The sequence below is a fragment of the Lentinus tigrinus genome (genome assembly GCF_003813185.1).
Source record: "Lentinus tigrinus ALCF2SS1-7 unplaced genomic scaffold L226scaffold_23, whole genome shotgun sequence".
Lineage (NCBI taxonomy): Eukaryota > Fungi > Basidiomycota > Agaricomycetes > Polyporales > Polyporaceae > Lentinus > Lentinus tigrinus.
In genome coordinates, this window is record NW_027137932.1 from 273,025 (window position 1) to 293,949 (window position 20,925).

General features: G+C 56.7%; 8 protein-coding genes and 1 non-coding gene across 9 annotated transcripts; 4 read left to right on the forward strand and 5 right to left on the reverse strand.

Moving 5' to 3' along the window:
- The first annotated feature begins 2,531 nt into the window (after positions 1 to 2,531).
- L226DRAFT_153882 (uncharacterized protein) lies at positions 2,532 to 3,157 on the forward strand. The gene has a single exon (XM_067672465.1). It carries the CDS (start codon positions 2,592 to 2,594, stop codon positions 3,072 to 3,074), a length of 483 nt encoding a protein of 160 aa, XP_067532993.1. The 5' UTR covers positions 2,532 to 2,591; the 3' UTR covers positions 3,075 to 3,157.
- Positions 3,158 to 4,596: 1,439 nt separating this feature from the next.
- On the reverse strand, positions 4,597 to 5,737 carry L226DRAFT_153832 (uncharacterized protein). Its single transcript, XM_067672464.1, has 2 exons — positions 5,169 to 5,737; positions 4,597 to 5,111 (listed from the first exon to the last, which is right to left on the reverse strand). The coding sequence occupies exons 1-2, from the start codon at positions 5,634 to 5,636 to the stop codon at positions 5,001 to 5,003; spliced, it is 579 nt and encodes a 192-aa protein (XP_067532994.1). The 5' UTR covers positions 5,637 to 5,737; the 3' UTR covers positions 4,597 to 5,000.
- A 2,749-nt stretch (positions 5,738 to 8,486) lies between these two features.
- L226DRAFT_467115 (uncharacterized protein) lies at positions 8,487 to 8,914 on the forward strand (the record flags this gene model as incomplete). The annotated part of the gene is made up of 2 exons (XM_067676027.1): positions 8,487 to 8,628; positions 8,766 to 8,914. The coding sequence occupies 2 exons, from the start codon at positions 8,487 to 8,489 to the stop codon at positions 8,912 to 8,914; spliced, it is 291 nt and encodes a 96-aa protein (XP_067532995.1).
- Positions 8,915 to 9,963: 1,049 nt separating this feature from the next.
- Positions 9,964 to 11,443, forward strand: L226DRAFT_153940 (GroES-like protein). Its single transcript, XM_067672466.1, has 4 exons — positions 9,964 to 10,499; positions 10,559 to 10,745; positions 10,803 to 11,194; positions 11,254 to 11,443. Exons 1-4 carry the CDS (start codon positions 10,158 to 10,160, stop codon positions 11,371 to 11,373), a joined length of 1,041 nt encoding a protein of 346 aa, XP_067532996.1. The 5' UTR covers positions 9,964 to 10,157; the 3' UTR covers positions 11,374 to 11,443.
- Positions 11,444 to 11,572: 129 nt separating this feature from the next.
- L226DRAFT_614860 (GroES-like protein) lies at positions 11,573 to 12,877 on the reverse strand (the record flags this gene model as incomplete). The annotated part of the gene is made up of 4 exons (XM_067686699.1): positions 11,573 to 11,776; positions 11,841 to 12,232; positions 12,292 to 12,472; positions 12,584 to 12,877. 4 exons carry the CDS (start codon positions 12,875 to 12,877, stop codon positions 11,657 to 11,659), a joined length of 987 nt encoding a protein of 328 aa, XP_067532997.1. The 3' UTR covers positions 11,573 to 11,656.
- Positions 12,878 to 13,777: 900 nt separating this feature from the next.
- Positions 13,778 to 15,136, reverse strand: L226DRAFT_561856 (GroES-like protein; the record flags this gene model as incomplete). The annotated part of the gene is made up of 5 exons (XM_067683462.1): positions 13,778 to 13,900; positions 13,962 to 14,371; positions 14,451 to 14,646; positions 14,706 to 14,787; positions 14,868 to 15,136. 5 exons carry the CDS (start codon positions 15,134 to 15,136, stop codon positions 13,781 to 13,783), a joined length of 1,077 nt encoding a protein of 358 aa, XP_067532998.1.
- Positions 15,137 to 15,985: 849 nt separating this feature from the next.
- On the reverse strand, positions 15,986 to 18,048 carry L226DRAFT_467065 (Galactokinase; the record flags this gene model as incomplete). The annotated part of the gene is made up of 8 exons (XM_067676022.1): positions 15,986 to 16,419; positions 16,499 to 16,825; positions 16,879 to 17,042; positions 17,095 to 17,223; positions 17,274 to 17,383; positions 17,475 to 17,775; positions 17,830 to 17,916; positions 17,969 to 18,048. The coding sequence occupies 8 exons, from the start codon at positions 18,046 to 18,048 to the stop codon at positions 15,986 to 15,988; spliced, it is 1,632 nt and encodes a 543-aa protein (XP_067532999.1).
- A 195-nt stretch (positions 18,049 to 18,243) lies between these two features.
- On the reverse strand, positions 18,244 to 18,351 carry L226DRAFT_t185. Its single transcript has one exon. It is a non-coding gene; the product is annotated as a tRNA-Leu (tRNA).
- Positions 18,352 to 19,365: 1,014 nt separating this feature from the next.
- Positions 19,366 to 20,663, forward strand: L226DRAFT_467013 (GroES-like protein; the record flags this gene model as incomplete). Its single annotated transcript, XM_067676021.1, has 5 exons — positions 19,366 to 19,634; positions 19,684 to 19,765; positions 19,821 to 20,016; positions 20,076 to 20,491; positions 20,544 to 20,663. 5 exons carry the CDS (start codon positions 19,366 to 19,368, stop codon positions 20,661 to 20,663), a joined length of 1,083 nt encoding a protein of 360 aa, XP_067533000.1.
- Positions 20,664 to 20,925: the final 262 nt, after the last annotated feature.

Genomic DNA, 20,925 nt, shown 5'->3' on the forward strand with positions numbered 1-20,925 from the left:
CCCCACCCCCTTGGCGCCGCGGCTGCAGCACCTGACGTACCGTATCTTTCACTGGACTCTGGTGACCGGGGACGCTTGGCTCCGAACCTCGAGCCTCGAGGTTCGCGGACACACAAGCTACTTAATGCAAACCTAACGACCTGCGCCATCGCCGGCACCCACCGCACGTACGGCCACTTTCCTTTCCTTTTGCCTTTGCCTTTGCCTTTGAAAGTGGGCTGACCCATCCTGATGGCGTTCGTTCAGATCCATGACTACTTTAGCTCACCTGAAACGGGCACATGCTCGATTGACGTGCGCTGGGACGGCGCGCATGACCAAGGCATGAGAGACTTCACTGAGTTTACTGTATGCACTCGTGACTCGAGTGGGCTGACGACGGCGCGCTCTGCGATGCGGGAGTAGAGCGTTGACTAGGGTGGTCGTGGGGTCGCGTGGTCGTGTGGTCGTGTGGGGTGGGCCCATGACCATGACCATGGTTGGCGGCGTCGCGGAGCGCGTCGGCAGCACTGCGACTCGGATTCTTGTCAGTGTCACTTTGAGCCTGTGCAGTTACGCAGGCTCGGAGGAGAAGGAGGCTCGAGGCTCGAGGCTCGGAGCGCGCAACTTCGAAGCACCGTATTGCGGGGAACGTATTGTGTTGCGGTGGCCCTGTCACCACCGCTCATCGACGTCGACAGGTCGCGCAAGACCGTGCGTACATATGTATCATATGTATGTCGCCTGTGCATAAGTACGATCACGACTCACGTGCACAGATCGTCGGTCTGCTGCCAGTGGACGCGTCCCGAAAACCACAGTTCTGTCTTCTTGTTCGCGTCGTCCACGTCCCGTAATCGTTTCGGTGCATCGAGGAAGGGTGGAACACTCAAGCTCGCCGCGATCCGGGGGGACCCTGCTTGACGACAAGTGGCTGAGTTGCCGCGTCCAAGCTCGGGGCCCCGCGTCCATATTCCCCAATCCCGTTCAGTATACGCAGTCAGCAACACTTATTTACAACGATCGCGAGCAAGAGATACAAGGAAATGCATCCACCTGATATCCGCGAGGCAGGTAAGTACTGGCGTCATCCCAATGTCCACTCCTCCATCCCATCAACGCGGCACACCCACCTGCCGCAAACGCCAAGTCTTCACGCGAGTCTATCAGTCTATGTACTAGTATCATATCTATCTATGTAGCATCCCGCGCCGCGCGGGGTACTCAAATTCAATCATCATCCATCCATCCATACGTGCGCCCGACGCGGACCCGTCTCAAAGCGGCAAGTCCGACTCTCCCCACCTGGATACCACTTGTCAGTTGAACGTTGAACGTTGAACGTCAGAACCTTCATCGATTCATCTGCACTAGCGTACCGCTCGCCCGGGACGGTTTGTATCCATTCTTCGGGCTGTCCCGACCGACGCGCCGCGTCGGACGCGAGTCTCGGTGATCCATTGGTTGGAACTTGCTTACTTACTACTTCAACTTGTGTGTACTCAGTACTCAGGTGCTCACTGATGTTCAGAAGGTACTTAGGGTCGATCGCCCCACTGCCACTTGCGCCTTACGCATCAGAAATCGATGTTCGATATTGATCTATGATATCCAATAGTCAAAATCCAGCAGTATCCACGCCGTACGGCAGCTTATCTTAGTGCCCGACGCCGACGCCGACGCCTTCATTCTCTGCGCTCAATCGGGGATGACCTCAGACAAATATGGACACGGGCGGATCCCGTCAGTTTCAATTCTGGTCGACCTCGTACCGGCGTATACGCAGCGGCGTAGGTCCACCGGTCGCGGCGGCAGCTGCTTCGGCAGGGGCCCCTGCAGGCTGCAGAGGACGGCTCTTCCGGTGCCGGGAAACCCCTCCTATTGAGTACAGTACAAGTACAAGTCGCAGCAATCCGGATCCGCAACTCGCAATCACGCAATACACACAAGTTACTACAATTACACAGCCCGTCCCCGCCGTGAACTCGCGATCGGCCCCTCGTGCTGCGCCGTGCGTGCTTTCGGGGCCGACTCGGGTCACGGAGTAGCGTTCCAGTCTGGAAGCTGGAACTCCGAAACGAAACGTTGGCGGTGGCGAACCCTCTCCTCTCTCGATCGGCCCACTCGTAATCAGGCTCGCCGGCGGGTGCCCCTGTACCGTCAGAATGGAGACTCTTGATTTGACACTGGCACTGGACTGACATGAGGCCTGAGGCCCTCCGGCCGAGCTGTGTGCGCCAGGGTATTACTATCTTCTGACATCTGACATCTGAGGGGGGCGGTGGACGGAACAACACGCATCCGGCCGCTGTCTCCAGCGGCATTCTCCAGAATGGCGGGCGAAGTTTAACTTGGAGCGGCGAGGAAAAGAACATTGGGAGGCTTGCTGCAGCTGTACTACTTGGACTCCGCGACGAAGAGCTCGAGGGGGATACAGTAGGCTCCATCCAACCTGAACGCTTACTAATTGGAGCCCGGGATATTGCTGCACACCGTGAGGGGTTCTGCCAGGCCAGGGGGCTCCAGCCTCCGACGGATGCTGAGTGGAGTAGTGGCTGTAGAACTTGGCACTTGCACGCGTCCGCCATGCACTGACAGCACACTAAGTATACATGAACGACACCATCTGTACACAAGAACTCTGGATTGCGCCACCCGCTCAGCGCTGTCAGTGTCACGGTTATGGCACCCTGTCGGCTGCGGCGATACGCGACGCTGACGTCGATGGCGCCCACTATCACTTTGGTTGGTTGGTTGGTTGGTTGGTTGGTTGTAGGGGCAGCCGCGGCTTGCTTTGCTCGAACTCGGAGGACCTGTCCGGCCGTGGTCATCTCCATGACCCTCTCCCCGCTCGACTCGTTCTGGGGCCAGAACCTTGGACTTTGAACGGTCGACGTTCAACCTTGACCAGCCGCGAAGCGTCCCTCCCCATGATGCAGCCCATGCTCACGCCACTGCCAGCACCGACGGTCACCGAAACTCTGTGCTCCGGCAGGGCCCCTGGGGCTGAGACTGCGAGCCTCGAGGCAGGGTCTCAAGCTCAAGCTTCGGTCTCTTGCGGAGCGGCCTCCCCAGCGTTGTGGGGCGTCTGGTAGCACGTTGATACTCTGAGTTCTGCCGCGTCGTACTTCGAGACACTGTCTTCCTATCGACTCAATGCTACGGATGCGGTCTAGGTCACACACCGAGTCTCTTCTCAGCGACACCCGCTGTCAATCGCCGCCCATTCAGCGTGGTATTGTGTCCGAACCCTCGGCCGACTTACCCGCATGCGGCACTTGATACGCAACACCCAACGCCCGTCACGCTCGCGGCAAACTCCTGAGACCGGACGCCCTTGACGGTATGCTGGCGCATCGTGCACAGACGCCTCCCGCCTCGAGGCATGCCCAGTGGGTTGGTTGTGAAGAAGGTTCGTCTGCAGACGGTTCTACGCTTACGACTGTGCATGTGGTATGCTGGCAGCCCGCACACGCGGCTCCTACGGTGATGAGCGGGATCCTCCTCCTCCAGTCCTACACTCGCGGACCCGCTCAACTCCGGAGCTATTGTGTGACTTGAGCTCCAAGGTGCCTTCCATTCAATTGTCTGAACCCCAAACATTGGTACTCATCGTAACACCAGAACGCGTACGGCGGAGGCAGCGAATCCTCAGCGGCCCTGAGAAGCTCCTCCACGGATTCACAGCACTTGCGGATAGTTTAGTCTGCAGAGTGCACCTCGGAGACGACATGCCAGCGAGCCGTGCTATTTCGACACGGTGCAGTACCCTAATATAGTCCGGCCGATCTACAAGGTCAATTATGGCGCGGGCGCGAGAACAGACATCGTCAGACTCAAGTGCGAGCCTCGAGGCGGCGGCTGTCCATCCTTCTGGTCTTCGTACACCCACGCTATGACGCTTCTCGATACAATGCCAGCGGTACTACCGGCTCGAGGCCCCGGGTGTCACTGGAGTCGTCCGAGTCGTTGTGCAATGTTTGCGGCGGCCATGTCACAACGCATAGTACTAGTGCAATGGCGCAGACGGTTCTCCAGCAACTCGAGCGATTAGAGGACAAACACGAATTTCTTCGAGCGGCATGCACAACTTAGAACCTATGTGTGACAGCGGGACCTTCCATCCGTCCGTCCGTCCGTCCACCCCGATAATCCTGGACTTAGGACTCCATTCACGCCCTGGCACCCATCTCCCGGTCCTTCCGAGCTGCATATAGGTTCCTCAGACACGCCAACGAGTTCCTCCTGCCTCGCGGCGTGCCCGCGATCTTCTTCGATCTTCGTCAATCTCACACACCTGCCTCAAGGCTCGGGTGCGCATCTTGGCATCTTCCGATGGGCTCTTGTCCCGATATGGCCGACGGTATTAATCACAATGACATACTCTGTGTCGTACTGGACTCGGTTATTCGTCAGAGACTTTAGCTCGCCATCCTGGCAAGCCGCCTCATAACCGAGAAGGTAATCGTGCCAGTCCTAGTTGTGATGACCGGGTGCGCATCGGGGCCCTAGTCTGTCTGCTTGTCCTTACATAGCTCGCACCCTCGCAGTGCGCACCCTCGGGCTGCGCACCGCCGGACACCCTCAGCGCGGTCTGGGCTGCCAGTGGTCTCGACCTGCGCAGCGACGTCAACCGTAACCGGACAACTACTAGCCTCAAGGCAGCTGATAGCGAGAGAAGGGTTCGAACGTTCGTACCCCAGTCTCGCGGGCGAAGTCGGTAGAGAGTCTGCTCCTCGTGAGCTCGCTGAGTCCCGACGGTTCGAAGACTCCGCGTCCGTAGATGGGTGCGGCGAACTGCGAAGGGCGATCGAGGATCCGGAGAGAAGGGAGAAGTCAATGAAGCACGTACGTACTGTATGCGCGAGTGCAGCCGCCGGGACCCTGGTTGATGGCAAGCCTTCCCGAGCAACTTCAGTGCCCAACTCGACCTCGGACGCGTCGCTCGGATCTACAACTATTGCGTCCTCAGTCCTGGTTGTCGTGAAGGGGTGCATCCATGCTGCGCACCTCTTCGAGCTCTAGAAGTGCCGAATGGCGGACGAGAGTGACCGAGACGCGAAGACGCGGCGTGGGCGGCCCCTGAACTTCACTGAGGGTTCGGAGCATTTGTGCGGCCGCAGAGAGATATTCTGAGCATCAGATGTTGCGAACTGAGTGCGCGAGCGTGTGCCTAGTAGCCTACTTACCCGTTGGCGATTGCACAGGGCACAGGCCGAGAATCGGTGGCGTCGACGGGTTCGCCTCGCTGATCGGAGGACCCAGTTCGTACCCTCGATATCGACGTCTTGATGTCGGTGCCTCGCTTGTACGTAGCAACTCATTGCATAGCGACAAAGCACCGCCTGAGGTGAGGCGAGGCCCCGGATGGCTCGCCGGACTTGGCGTACGCAGGTGGGAAGTCCGAAGAGGGAGACAAAGTCGGAAGCGCTCGTCAGAGGACGCGGGCGTAGATCACCCTCTTTCGAACCTCTGATGTGATCAACCACCATGCTCTTTTTGACGACATGTTTGTTCTCTGCTTCGCTGGTCATCATTCGTACACAACTGACATTTGTGACTTGTTCGTGTCTGCCAATTGTCCTAATTGTCAGGGCTATGTAGTTGGTCCGCCGGCTTGGCCTGGCAGGGCTAGGGCGACAAATTGAAACCTGCATGGAAATTTGCTACGGCCCTGACAGCAAGCGGCATCGACCACGAACTGCTCTGAGCCAGCGTGCGATGGTGCAGTCTGAAATGCAGGTCCGGATCCAAGGTAAGTACGAATTCTCTCTCTTCTGCTTCCAATATGTCCGATGTCCCCTCGCTGAACCGTCCCGTTCTTCTCTGCTCTGCTACAGGCACCGAGATCTCCAACTACAGGCGCACTGCTACCCTGCCGCCGCCGGACGACCTTCCTCTCACGCCACGTCGATCAGCTGCCCGCGTTCAACTCAATGTTCGCAGCAGGTGGCGCATCGTAGCAACTTTCGGTGAGTTCCCGGCCTGCGAGTCTGCGCACGCGAGTTGGACAAGAGAAGAGGATCCGTCTTCTCCCGCTAGTCTTGTGAGTTGACCGCAAGGCTCCACCGGTACGAAGCCTGCGATCATTCCTGTTACTGCACTCGCTGATCGTCGTCCTTCCACAATATGCACGCGCACGACCGTTCTGCGTATAGCAGCACAGTCACCAACGTCGTGCCCATGAGGCAGTCCAACTCAAAGTCGCGTCTGAGTCGACGTGAATAGACCATCCTCGCCTTGCACACCCCGTTGCTCGGAGCTCTCGCCTACCAAGCTCACTTCCCATCATGGTCACAATCTTCCGCTCACAGGCCCTCCTGGTGAGTGGCCTCACCTGCCGTGATTCTTCGAACAGATGGTGGTGCTGTGGCGCACAAATGCACGCAGTATTGCCGAGCCAAGCTGCCCAGCGCGTCCTTATGTTACGTTGCTCGCTGCGTACATCGAAGCTATCACTGGCCACCCACTGCCTTGCAACTACCGAGTGGCCCGGAGACGTGCGTGAGTATCAAGTTATCCTCTGACACAGACTCGTTGACCGTCTTGGCCGTCGACTCGGTACAGACCACGATGCAGCTCGGACCCTATCCGCGACTCTCGCGCTGTGGTGCTGGTGCTCTCAGATGCCCTGCTCAGCAGGTGGTATTGGAGCAAGGTGAGAATATTTGTGGGTGCAGTTGATGTCATTCATTGTATGCGCCAACGGGAAGTCTGTCCGACTGTTCTAACGGACATCTGCGCACGCTTCTTTGAGAACCTGTTTGTTTAGCAAGGTTATAGGTTCCGTGAAAAGAATGCCGAAGACAATATCAGCTAGTTCTCTTCGGACTTAATGGCCACAAGAAGTCGGTTCTTACGCGATCGAGGGACAAACCTGGGATCTTCTCAAGGTGAGAGTGTCCAACTTCCGTACCCACTCCTCGGAACCAACCAGCTCATGCCCCTCAGGGACATCACGAGAGGCGATCATGAACAGTGCATGGGAGGCGCACGGTCTGAACTCGGACATTCAGCTACCTCGCGGCGGTCACGATCATGATCCTGGTCTAACGTTATCCATAGCAGGAGAGCCCTCAACACCTCCGTGTCAGCCACCCTGCACCCACTTTAACCCGGAGCTCCACGTCCCGCCTTCATCTCTGACACCTGCTCCTCACTCCCGTGCTCTGGTAGCCTGTTTCCTTCTCCGCTTCATTATCGCACACGCTGGTCTCGAGGTTCTAGCAGCAATTCCTATTGTCCACACTAGCCACGCTACCGCAGTAGAGCTTGCCCCTCTCCGGTTCTCCAGCGACCCTGTCGTAGTCATGTCGCTCTCTGCGCACTCGCGCCGGGTCTCCGGAAGTGTCCTGCCTCGTGTCTTCTCGGTGACGACATGCGGCGGTCAGCCTCAAGCACTTAGAGCTAGCTATACTCTCTCAAGCCTGGACGCTTTATTGCAGGACGACCCCGGATCTCAATTACCTACTAGGATTGATGTACTCTGTGCGACGCGAGCGCCGAACATGCCGACGACAACACGAGGCAGGAAGGCGGCGGCATTCATCGCGCTAGGTCGTGCGCCTCCTCCTACTCATCGCCCGGCGATACAAAAAGGTGTGTGCATACGTTAATCTCGCACCATCGGCTGCACCAACCATGGCTGTGTCCGGCCGGTCCTGCTCGAAACATACGGGCATGTTATGTTGCGATTACCTCATCACGCGCACATCCTACCCTACTCATGTTTTCCAGCAGAATGCATCGCACCAAACACGTTCCGCCCTCCGTCTTCGCATGCGGGCCTCCTAGCTGGTCTTGGATTCCGCACTAGCACCAGTATGAACGCCCTCGCGACTCCCATTTCGTCCTCAGCCTCCTCTCAGACTCAGACCACCGTTCTCCTCGCTTCCGCCCAGTCCGGCGACTTCATCCAGTCCAACATTGGTGGATCGCTGCTCCTAGGACAGGCAGAGCCTGACGGGCACGCGCAGGCGCAGGCGAACGCCCTCCTTCATACCCATCCACAAGCGCAAGCGCACTTCCAGGCGTGTGTGCGGACCCCACGGGCTCTTTCGCTCGCGTTGCTCTCCCCGCTTCCTCTTTCCGAGCCCTTGCCCGCGGGGGAGCAGCCCATCGCGCACTGCGCCCACGAGCGGATAAATTCCTGCGACGACCCTGCTGCGCCTCCTTCTGCACCTTGCTCTCTCCTAATGCCGTCTGCGACGCCCACGTCCCGCTCATTCTCGTCGTCCTCGCACACCGCCACGCACAAGACCAGCGCGATGGACCTCAAGGCCGCCATGCCACCGCCTCCGTCGGTGCCTATCCCACCTCCTGAAGTCCTACAGCCGCATCCTGAGTACCCCAGTGCTGGCTTGAGCCCCGTCGTGCCTTATCTGCCGTCCTCCACTGCGCTGTACTCGCCCGGTCTCGCGCCCCCAGCCCCACATCCCTCGGCATTCATCCCGGAGTCGCCTATCGCACACGCGCGGCGTGCGCCCTCGCCTGCACGAACACCGCCTATGCGGCTACACTCGACCCCCGCGCAACATACGCTCGCGGTCCTTCTCCCTGAGGGTCTTGCGCCAGAGATGGTGACCGTGTCAGCGAAGAAGGGCGCACGGTTGGCCGTGGTAGCTGACCTGTGGCACCGAGAGCACGACTGTGAGTATTTCTGCCCTCCTCATCCCCTTCTTCCGCTCGCGCTCTCGTGGATCCGCATTGCTTCGCGCGTGCGAGGAGAGATGAAGGTATTCTACGAGTTGTCCAAAGGATGGTGCTTACCTCGCTCACTAATCTAGCGCACTACGAATGGGAAGTCGTCTTCTCGCCCGCGGACGTGGACATGATGTCCGTGCGCGCCGTATTCGAGGGCGGTCAGCTCATGATCCATGTGCGGCGGCGTCCGGGTGGAGAAGGCCTTCCTCAGCCCCTCATCTTCTCGCAATGAAACGAGCCAGATATTGAAGCGTTGTTCGACCATGACGAACTTTTATGCTTTCTCTAGCCTTCGATCCTGCCATCATGACGACTGGGATGGCGGGGATGGACCGTAATATATGTTGTATCTATATGTGCCAGTGCGTCGTCGGACATGTGTTGTACGCTCCTATTCTTTTACGTTTCCGCATGCTGCTCAGATGTGTCCATACCGATACCGATACCGATACCGATACCGAACTGATATATACCCGTAGTCGAAGCACGTACTTGAAAGCTCACTTATGCTTGTAATCACACCAGCTTCTCCCGGGCCTCGATCAATAACGCGTTAGGTATGAAACTTTCCGGTCGGATAGGCACTGCAGTGAGTCAATAGCGTGTATATGGGCCGCAGATGAAGCGTGTCTCACGAGCGACTGAGGAAAGAAGGTGAAGGACCGCGGGAAATCCCGAGAGGTAAGAAGTTTGATTAATTGGGTAAGTAGAAAAAGTTGAGAGTCCGACCACTTATAATCTTCGGTCCGGATATCGCGGTCACCACGCCAGCAGCAGGCTCTTCCTCGAGTTGTCTCAGTCTATGTTCCTCGGTGAGCATATCTCTGTTCCATGTCGTCTCAACAGCTATTGACATCCTGCGTATACGCCAGTAGCTGGTGTTCACGTCTGATCTTGCAGCATCCGGAGCCAGGAACAAGCCTTCGCGTGTAAGTGCTACGTCCGGCATCTTCTCTGTGCCAACACCTACTACAAGTGCTAACGCCGCCATAGGCACGCACTTGAAATGTCATGAACAATCCGTTCCGCGAAAATCCCCATCTAGTCAACGCTGCCGTCGGGGACTCGTCACCATCGGCACATCTCAGGTTGAGCAAGTCCGGTGAGCAGCGACCACGTCTGTCCATCCTGACAAACGCTTCACACCACACACCGGCATCCCCGCATTAACCAGGCCCGCCATCTGGCTCTGGATTCCCCTTTTTCAAGCGGCACTGCAATGTGGATTGATGCCTTCTCAGGTATGGTTCGCAAGGGAAACCGAAAGCCCCTGGAGCCCGCGCTAGGTATTTTCGCAGTATCGCCGAATGATCCACTCTTGCCTTGCGCTTGCGCAATCGTGCTATGGTGAACGCGCAGATTGAGCGGGACCGCTGCTCGTCGTGCTGAACCATATAAAGGATACTACCCAGTGGTCTGTCAACTCACCAGCTCAGTCTCCTCCCGCCTTCTCGTTCGCTCAGAAACACACCACTATGTCCACTCTTACTCAGCAGAAGGCACTCTTCCTTCCGACCAAGCAGGGCGAGTTTGCTATAGGGCTCCGCGACGTCCCCAAGCCTGGTGCAGGCGACATCCTCGTCAAGAACGTGGCCGTCGGTCTGAACCCCGTCGACTGGAAGATTCAAGCCTTCGGGCTCTTCGTGGAGAAGTATCCCACAATCCTCGGCATCGACGCTGCAGGCGTTGTCGAGGCGGTCGGCGAGGGCGTCACCTCGCTCAAGAAGGGCGACCGGGTCTTGTACTCAGGCTTCCTTGACAATGACCGTGCGACCTATCAGGAGTATACCCTGATTGTTGCTGATCTTGCCGCCAAGGTGAGTTAGTGGTGTTGCTCATGACTCAGTAGCCAGAGCAAGCTGAACGTTTACCACAGATTCCTGAGAAGCTCTCGTTTGACCAGGCAGCCACCGTTCCGCTGGCAATCGCCACTGCCAGCATCGGATTGTACCATCCCCATGGAGCCACGAAGTTCGTCGCTCCTTGGGTGGACGGCGGTAATAGCAAATGCTCTGGAACCCCACTCGTCGTCATCGGCGGCTCCAGCGTCGTTGGATCGCTAGGTACCCATAATAACTTACGTGGAAAGAATTATCACATTCATCACAGTGTGCCCACAGCAATCCAGCTCGCCAAGCTGTCCGGTTTCTCGCCAATCATCACGACCGCATCCCTCAAGAACACGGAGCTGCTCAAGTCGTACGGCGCTACGCACGTCCTCGACCGTAACCTCTCCGCGGATGCACTTCGGGCCGAGGTGACCAAGGTCGCGGGTGGCCGAGTCGCCACCGTGTACGACCCGATATCCTCTCCCGACACGCAGAGCGCAGCGTACGGGCTGCTCGCTCCGGAAGGGAGGCTGCTCGTAGTACTCCCCGAGGCCGTGAAGGAGACGAGCGAGGGGCGCACCGTCTCTCAGGTACACGGTATAGTCCACTTCCCGCACAACCTGGACTTCGGCAAGGCGTTGTACCGGGCACTTCCTGGGCTCCTGGAGTCCGGTGAGATCAAGGTGAGCTTGTTTTGTAGACACGAGGAAACGGATCTGAAGCTGATTCACGCAATCTTCAGCCTGTCAACGTCGAAGTTGTCACGGGTGGCCTGGGTGGGATCACCGCGGGCCTAGAGAAGCTGAAAACTAACCAGGTCAGCGCGTCGAAGCTTGTTATCCATCCGTCCGAGACTGTGTGAGACTATGTTGACCATGTAATTATGCATGTATATGCCACGAGTAAGGTGGAATCATATGCCGTTAGCAAGCATCCATCAACAATGTCACTACTCGAGTATTGAGATATTAACTTCCGTCTAGCACAAGTGCATAAAGAACTCATTGCATTCCGGTCATTGAGTCGATCAATGTAGGATGTCTCTGAACACTCGGCAAATAAGTGTCTCCAAGTACCGTTCGGACGTAATATACATGTATTCAATATGCGATCCACACCACATTCCTTCCGCCGTCATACACTGCTCACACAGTCTCCTGCGGGCGAGCGATCAGCTTCACACCGCTAACCTTGTTATTCTTGCTGCGTTCCAACCCTTCCGGGATACCAGTAAGGCCGTTCGGGAGGATTTCAACCCTGTTCGGCTGCACCAAGTGCGCCGTCAGCCTCGTTAACACGTACATAGAGCCACGATACGTCATCACGCACCACCAGTAGTCCCTTCTCCAGCCACTCCGTCAGCCGTGGAAAAAGGCCGGGAATAGCGCTCCCATACGGCCGTGCAACCTTCTTGGACCCACCATCGCGCTGTTCCTTCCCCGCGAGGATAGGTCCCGACATCGGGAGTGTGACGACCATCGAACCTCCAGCGGCAAGAGCGTCATACGCTAGATTCTGCGTATCAGCTTCGGAGATCGCGTCGTATGCGAATACAATCGGTTTGCCCCCGGTGAGCTTGGGCAACTCGGCGAGAATGGCGGTAGACGTCATAGAACGGTCGAGTACGTGTTGTGCGCCGAGGGACTTGAGCCAGTCGGCGTGCTTGAGCGAGGAGGTCGCGATGATGGGCGAGAAGCCTTGAAGTTTCGCCATTTGGATCGCTGCGGGCTCTTGTGAGCAAGGTTGAAGCATTGAGAACAAGGCAGAAAGCGTACCATACTGGATGAACCCCCAACAACGAGTGCGGCCTGACCCTTGAACTTGCTAAGGCCGCCTTCTTCCCAAGGGGCCGGGAATCCAACCGAGTCCGCACCGGGAGCCTTCGACCACATTCCGGTGGCGACAACTCCGAGACAAACCGGGATAGAAGCTGCTTGCTCGAACGAGATGTTATGCGGGATCTGCGAGGAGTGTGACTCGGGATCCTATGATCTTGGAAAGGTACAACGGAGACAGACCTTGGCAACACTCAGCGCGGGAGCGATGGTTTACTGCTTGTATGCCGCATGAACTTGATCGAACCCTCCGGGCCAGAACACCTTGTCTCCCTTCGCGAAGTTCGTCACTTCAGCACCGACTTCCTCGATGATGCCGGCGGCTTCCAGCCCGCCAATGAAAGGCCATTGCGACACCAACGGCCCGGGTGCTCCCGACTGAATCTTCCAGTCTGCTGGATTCAGACCCGCAGCGACGACCTTCAGGAGCACGTCGTTCGGACCAGGCGTCGGCACCGGCCAGTTGTCGTATATTTTCCATGGCGTCCCGGATGCGGGGACGCCGAGTACCTTCTGCGTGGTAGGGGCCATAGTAATACTTGCGTGTGATGACGTAGGGATTGTATGGGGAGGCTCTACCAAGTTGTCGATATATGAGCTTAAGTACTAATTTGACTGGTACTGCGATTGCGAGCTAAAGGTCGCACCCCTGTGGAAGGCTGGCGTTGCGGTTGGTCAGCGTTTAACTTGAAGGAACAACCATCGATCGGATATGTATGTGGGTATTAGGAGGAAGGACGGTCGATCGACGTCCGGAGTTGCCGGTGGGTACCAAGTATCACCATTTTTAGGAAGCCGATGCATACGAACGCATTCGGCGGACGTGGAGGCCTAGTAATGACCTTGCGACCAAGTAGGATGGTGACGGAGCATCTGGACCAACTATGGCTTCTTTTTACTAAGTCGGCTCGTCTGTATCAGAATCGACGTCAGCTATCGGGCACCGCGACTCTATCGTTGGAACTCACTGAACTTATAGACTGATCTGGGCTGGTCGAGAAGGTAGCGAAGCAGGGATAATCTTGAGTTGAATCGAGACGCCTTCCACCACGAGCTCATACCAAACGATACCGAGGTCTGGGAGAGATGGAGGACACTCGTCGCGCAGAAGCTGTCCACGAACGCGCCTCTGTATTTCACGGAGACCGACTGGAAGGTAAAAGGACGCGTCTTCGTCTGCGAGATCCTTCAAGTCGTCGCACAACATGAAGATGGTATGAGCTTTACATTGTAAATTCAGAACACAACCTCACGCATCATGCACTGACTGTCCCATACACACGTCTTATCACGATATACTTGCAGTCTTATAATTTATATACATACCCTGCGCAACGAGGAGCAGGTTTGTCACGCAGGGTATGAGGAAATCAGGCGAGAAGTAGTCACATCCTGTGGCTGGAGAGCACGACCTCCAAACGCAGGACGTGTCCCTCACGCAGTCTCCTGAGGATGAACGACAAGCTTGACACCGCTGACCTGGTTGGCCTTCAGGCGGTCAAGGCCTCCGGGAACCGCGTTCAATCCTCCCGTAAGCACTTCGATCCTGTTCGGCTGCCAAATCACATCAAGTCAGCTCTGCGTCGCCACATTAACAAGTCACTCTAGTGCTCACCACAATGATGCCGGTCCTCAACCACTCCTCCAGCCTCGCAAACAGCTCCACTCCGAGCTTCTTGTTCCCTGGCCACGACAAACCGGAGAACGGATACGCGACCTTCTTCGAGCCGCCGTCGCGTTCCAACTTCTGTGCCAGAATCGACTGAGAGCGGAAGTCCGCGACGACCAGGGAGCCTCCATGCGCAACGACGTCGTATGCCAAGTTCTGCGTCGTCTTGTCTGCGATCGCATCGTACGCATAAACGATCGGCCGTCCGAGCTTCTGGATCTCCGCCGCGATGGCTTCGGGGGAGAGCGAGCGGTCAATGACGTGCGTAGCCCCCAGCGACTTGAGGTAGTTGGCGTGCTTCAGAGACGATGTCGTGACGATCGGCGAGAAGCCTTGCAGCTTGGCGAGCTGGATGGCTGTTTGTTTGAAGTGGACGGGTATCAGCAGCCATGTTATCAGGAGCCTTAAGCGGCGCGGCATCTGAATCATCCGTACCGTACTGTCCAACTGAAGACGAGCCTCCGATGATCAGTGCAGCTTGGTCCTTGAACTTCGTCAAGCCGCCTTCCTCCCAGGGCGCCGGGAAGTCGACAGAGCTAGCACCGGGCTCGTGCGCCCATATCCCGGTTGCAACGGTGGCGAGGCAGGTCGGCACTGATGCTGCCTGATCGAATGTGATATTATCTGGCACCTACAGAGGAAAAATCAGTATTGCGGCCTATCACAGTGCTAAGAAAGGACAAGCCGCACCTTGGCGGCGTTATCCGCTGAGACGACCCTATACTGCTGGTATGACCCCTTCTCCGGCTCGTTGACTCCGAACGTGAACATTCTTGCGACGGAAGAAAAACACAAGAAAACGTCAGCCGAGACCAATCAAGTGAGACACAACCGTGTTCGATAGAGACTGACATGTTGTCGCCATTGGCGATGTTCTTCACTTGCGAGCCAATTTCCTCTACAACGCCCGTGCCGTCGAACCCACCAATGTACGGGTACGTGCCGCCGATCACGGACACGCCATAGTCCTGTAATTTCCAGTCGCCCGGGTTCAAGGCGGCGGACATGATCTTCACTAGGACCTCGTCCGGTCCTGGAGTTGGTACGGGCCAGGCATCCAAGAGCGTGAAGGGCTGCCCCTCTGCAGGCAAACCGAGGGCTTTCTGCGTAGTCGGGGCCATGGATAGAGAAAAGTCGGATGAGCTTGCGTTGTCCCGAAAGATTGATTGATTGACAAGCAGACAGAGGCCTGTCCCGCTATATACGTGCACTTAGTCGGTCCCGTACGGACGCTACTAGAGCATGGGAATCCTTTACCATGCTTACCAACTTCCGCTGCGGTGAGGAGCAGCTTACCAATCGAGAGAGGGACAGGAGGGCTAGCCTACAACTAAAGTCCGAGACACCGCGATTGTTCCTCCCTGATTCCCGACGTACTCGGGAATGGAGACCGGAGGAGATTCCAAAAGGGGAGCGAGATATGATGAACTGAACGTAGAGAGACGCGTCCACGGACGCGGAGTTAGCAGATACCGACCAGGCAGACATGCAGCTCAACGACCAGGTCGAGAGGAACAGACACACGCTAGAATCCAACTAGATGTGCTCACGATCAGAATGGCTATTCAGGGACGATAATTTCTACTCGTACCTCCCAATCGGGGATCTACAAGCCTTTGCATCCGTCGTCCTATGCAGATCACGGCTTGAGTTCACTATCTGTGATATGAAGTGAGTCCTATGGCTAGTAGAAGGTCATAGAATAGGTGCATCTCGCTCACAAACAGAATTAGAGCCCGCCGCCTGTCAGTGGAACATGGTGCCGAATAAGTAGTGAGCAGTCAGGACGTGCTGAGTGTGCTGCGGGTCAATTGAATTCATTCTGTTGTAAGTGTAGTACAATACAAGTCTTGATATACTTCTGGAATTCATCTCGGGAATCGAACCGATAGCGGTTACTCGGTCAACTTCAACACTGAACACCACAAAAGGGGTTTCATTAGCCTGTCGGAACCGGACGCACACGCTGACTAGCATAACACACCAAACGCCCCCGAACTCGGCTTCGTCGCAAAGATCGCATCGTGCAGCTTCTCCTCGCTCAGTTCGCGATACGGCGCATACCCCTCCTTGATCTTCGCAATGAACTCCTCGACCCTGTCTTCTGCCACGAGGCTCACCGTGCACCCGCCCCAGCCCGCGCCTGTGATGCGCGAGCCGTACGCGCCCGCGGCCTTCGCGAGCCGCGTCAGCTCGTCGACCTCGGGGCACGAGCTCTCGCACAGCGTGGAGCAGCTCTCGTGCGACGCGTCGAGCAGCGCGCCGAGCTGCTTCAGCGTCTCTTCTGGCAGGTCGCCCTCCGTCGCCTGTGCGCGCACGCAGACCTCGCGGAACTCGAGCACGCGCAGGGCTTCGGTGAAGACGTGCCGCGTGCGCTTGTAAAGCTGGAAGTATTCTGCCTCGACTGCAGCACCCGAAGCGTGAAGTAGCATGATCAGCAAGGGCACTTGCGCACGCACGCATGAGGGGAGAGGGATGCGCACCTTCGACCCAGGAGAGGTAGACCTCGTTGAACTGTTCTTCGCTGAGCCCACTGAGCTCTATCATTTCCTTCATTGTCACGCCCTCCTCACCCGCAGCGCGTCCCTCACGCGAGGGACGAAGTTTCTCGATCTCGGGCAGGAAGCGCTCGATGGCGGACTTGACATCCTCCTTCTCGAGGTCGGCCTCGGGCGTGCCGAGCCATCTTGAGAGGATGACACGGAGTGTCGGTCGTTCAGTAGCCGTAAGCGGCAGGTTAAGCAGGCGGCCCAACACACGTGCGGCAACAAGAGTTTCGACCACACGCAGGTTGTAGTGGAACTTCGCGGCTGCGGTATAGTGAGCTCCAGAAGCGGGGAGGACGTCACCGCGAGTTACTTACTGACGGCTTTGTCGCTGACTACGAGCGAATTCGCGCATACGAAGACGGCGCGAGGGACCGTTCGAGGGGTCGGGAGAGGGATCGGTTCTGCGGTGAGCTTAGGGTAGAAGTTCACGAAGATAGCTGAGTGTGGGGTGCAGATGACGGAGGCAGCCTGGTCAAGACTGTAGGTGTTTTATGAACATGCTATATGCGTTCAAAGATGGCATCACTCACCCACCGCTGTTCACACCAACATGCTTCTCGTTCTGCATAGCCATCTCAACGAGTTGACCCTTCGAAAGGCCCTCTAGCTTGTCATTGAGGACCAGGAACGCGAGCGCAGACGCCACGCCCATAGCGGCACTGCGAGAGTCAATCAGTACTGAACATAGCAAGGGATCGAACCATAATACCTGGAGGAGAGACCAGATCCTGATGGTACCGATCCAGTGAAGAGCAAGTCAACGGGTACTGGGTGCTCTTGTGATCCAGAGGCAGGAGAGAAGAAGCGATTCAAGACACCCTACGAGACCTCTGTTAAGTAACTGACCAGAAGAGGAGAGAGATAGATCCAAGAAGAACAGACTGTCAGAACGAAAAAAAAGCAGACGTACGTAGTACCCAGCTTTGACATAGCTCTCCCATCTCAGCTCACGCGTGTCAATATCCAACTCCCAAGACGCTTCGGCATGCACAGTGTTGGCCGCGTCCGCCTCCTCCGTAGCTGTAGGTCCACCCGTCTTAAGCATTGGCACGAAGGTCTGTGGCTTGTACTTAGGGTCGAGGTTGGCCGCCTGAACACCTCCGGATCCGGCTGGCGCAGAGGTGGAGGGGCCGCATGCGATGATGATGTCGCGCTCGATGGCTGCGGGGAAGCAACCGAAGAGCACATAGTCGATGTGCTCGCCGATCAAGCTGCGAAGGTCTCTCCGTCAGACTCTGGTTGGCAAACTCGAGACGAGAACGCACTTGACTCTTCCTGGTGCACGCGCGATGTACGATGGCTTGTGTTCAAATCGCTTCTCAAACTCTTCTACGAGGTTGTTGTATCGAACACTGAGGCACGTCGCGTGAGCTTGCAGGCAGTCGCGTATGTGCGTGAACGTACGCTTGGACGGCAGCGGTCTGGAGATCAGGCATAGCCTGGTCCAGGGACGTGTATACAGGGATGGGGAGTTGTGCGGCCATGGTGGTGATCGGGAGAAAGATTGAGAACTGGGGCAGCCATCGATGGTGTTCTCATAAGTATCCGAGAGGAGAGAGCAGATGGTGGACCGGAGAAAAGTGCCGCACGAGGTCATCTCCTCACCACGTCCCGACTCCCGGTCCGTAGCCATGCATCTAGGCACACGCCTCGCCCAAAGAAAAAGGAAAGAAAAATAGTGACAAGAGTGGGATTTGAACCCACGCCTGGATACCCAGATGAGAAACCCGCTAAGCAGGCAAGCTTTCGCTTGAGTCACACGCCTTGGACCGCTCGGCCATCTTGCCATGCAACTCGCCAACCATAAATATACTATATTGTGTTATTAATCCTCAGTGCCTCGGCTACTAGCAGCTTCAGCTGACCGAGAAACGACGGACTATATTATCAGCTGCTAGGTGTTAGCGCATGACAAAAGAGCTAGCCTCGAGCTTCTCGGCGAGCGAAGGTTTGAAGTACTAGGTTGGGCGGCCTGGACTCGTTGACGAAAACGAGCTCTCGTCGGCTCGCAACGTCACAACTTATCCGGAGCATCAAAGGACCCGTTTACTCGAAATTCATGGTCATGAACCACGATGGAGCCACCTCATATTGTGCCAACATTGTTCGATCATCCGGACTCTCTTAATGTAACAACCTTCAACATATTCCCTGCAGTGAGCCCGCTGTGTGCTCACATCCTCTCTGCTCAGTGACTTGCTATTCAAGTTACCAACTCGCCGACTTGGTCGAGGTAGCGACATCCACGCAGCACACTCAGCAAGTCGTGCTGACTACTTATCCTGCCCCATATTCCAGGCGGCGGATCCGATGCTGTTTGTGAGCAAGATGCACCTGTCCCGGGACCTTCTACTAACTATAGGACTCACTTCACATCACAGATGGAAGTCGCCAATTCGTCATTCTAGATACCGTCGCGGGCACGGAGCTGCCCACCCAAGTGAACTCAGGCCGTGGTCTGCACAAGGCGACGGATGCACACGCTTGTAGGTCCCCGGTTGGGAGGTACGACATTCATTCGGGTTTCAGTGTGGGGCTGCCCTCTCGACCCTGGACGGTGAGCTTCGTATCTGCCTGGTATCTGCTAACTCCGTCCCTCCTATTAAATTGGTAAGCTGTTCCCCATTCGGAGCGAAATTCGGGTAGAATTCTCATCCTACATACACACTTCTACTAAATCTGCAGATGATGTCGTCCGTGCGACAGACTGAGCGCTCCTATATAGCGGCGCAGGCATCTGTCTGCTCGTCAATCTATCTATTTTCACGGACAACGCAAGCTCATCCGACTTTTCTCTATCCATGACCCCGACTACGCAGAAAGCCCTCGGTTTGCCTGCAGAGGGGCAGCCCTTCACACTGTTGGACGCCTGGCCCGTACCAACTCCAGGACCGGACGAAGTCCTAGTGAAAATCATGTCCGCCGCCCTGAACCCGGGCGACTGGAAGGTTCAGACCTACGGCGTGTCGGTGATAGGCGGCACATACCCGTACATCAGCGGGCTCGACGGTGCGGGAGTCATAGAGGAGGTTGGACCGCAGGTGAAGAACTTCACCAAGGGCGACAGAGTGTGAGTCTTTGACTACCATGGTGTCTGCCCATCTGCTGACATTTGCAAGTATTTTCGAGAGCGGGGTTGATGGACGGGTCCATTCGACGTTCCAGCAGTACTGTGTTATCCCAACAGAGAATACTGCCAAGGTGCGGCGCGGTTTCACTCCCAGTAGCAAGGGCATCAACCTGACACAATGCCCAGATTCCGGACAATCTCACTTTCGATCAGGTTGCCTCTGCCCCCCTCTGCCTTGCAACGGTTGCGACTGGTATTTGGCCGCACGAGCCTGGAGCACAGTCCCTCAACTTCCCCGCGCCGTGGGAGGAGGAAGGCTTGACGAAATTCAAAGGCAAACCTGCACTCATCATGGGAGGCTCGTCTTCCGTCGGACAGTACGGTACGATAATGGTTTATAACATTCGGTAGCGCCGCAATTCTCACACGCCCCAACGTCAGCTATACAGCTCGCCAAACTGCAAGGCTTCTCGCCGATCATTACGACCTCGTCGCTGAAGCACGCCGACTATCTCAAGTCGCTCGGAGCCATGCACGTTTTCGACCGCTCTCTTTCCCCCGAGGCCATCGCAGCCGAGCTACAAAAGGCCACAGGCGGAAAGCCGATTGCCTATGCATACGATGCCATCGCAGAGGCGGCAACGCAGCATCTGGCATACGACGCCCTGGCGGCCGACGGCGCGCTCGTCGTCGTGGATCCCTTCTCTCAGGCCATACTCGCTGAGAAGGTGAAGCGTGACGCGGGTGCGAGGAAGGTTGTCTACCCGCGCGCTGCGCTGCAATGGCCCGAGAACAAGAAGCTCGGGGTGGAGCTATACGCGAGGTTGGAGGAGTGGCTGCGGACTGGGGTTGTTGTGGTGAGTACTGCGATTTGTCGTTTGGTGACGGCAGCTGATAGACATGTGGCAGCCTAACAGGGTTGAGGTGTTGCCGGGAGGGTTGCACGGTATCTCGGAGGGCCTTGAGCGTATGAAGGCGAACAAGGGCAGCGGTGTCAAGCTTGTTGCTCGCCCGCAAGAAACGGTCTAGGCGTTCAAGTGTGGATGTTTGTACGTTCAAGACGAAGGGGCAGTTCTGAATAGCGTGGAGGTTCAGTTTCACATGTCAAATTGTCGACTCCGGCATGTGGCACTCAGTGACTCACATGGGAGCCTTGCTGATACATGTGTTCGCGTCCGAGAGCGCGCTTTCGATACCAACATAGCTCCATGTCGATTCCTCGCCTTTGGCTAACCCGGGCGAGGAGTCGTGCCGTGTTCAATCCACAGTTCCACGGCGACACGACACGCAC

Bases quoted from the DNA above. Each gene is read 5' to 3' on its own strand.
- L226DRAFT_153882 (XM_067672465.1), top strand. From the start codon at position 2,592: ATGAACGACACCATCTGTACACAAGAACTCTGGATTGCGCCACCCGCT.
- L226DRAFT_153832 (XM_067672464.1), bottom strand. From the start codon at position 5,636: ATGCAGGTTTCAATTTGTCGCCCTAGCCCTGCCAGGCCAAGCCGGCGG. The intron at 5,112-5,168 runs GTAAGTAGGCTA...TCTGATGCTCAG, and splicing joins CCCTGTGCAATCGCCAACGG to AATATCTCTCTGCGGCCGCA.
- L226DRAFT_153940 (XM_067672466.1), top strand. From the start codon at position 10,158: ATGTCCACTCTTACTCAGCAGAAGGCACTCTTCCTTCCGACCAAGCAG. The intron at 10,500-10,558 runs GTGAGTTAGTGG...CGTTTACCACAG, and splicing joins TTGCTGATCTTGCCGCCAAG to ATTCCTGAGAAGCTCTCGTT. The intron at 10,746-10,802 runs GTACCCATAATA...GTGTGCCCACAG, and splicing joins CAGCGTCGTTGGATCGCTAG to CAATCCAGCTCGCCAAGCTG.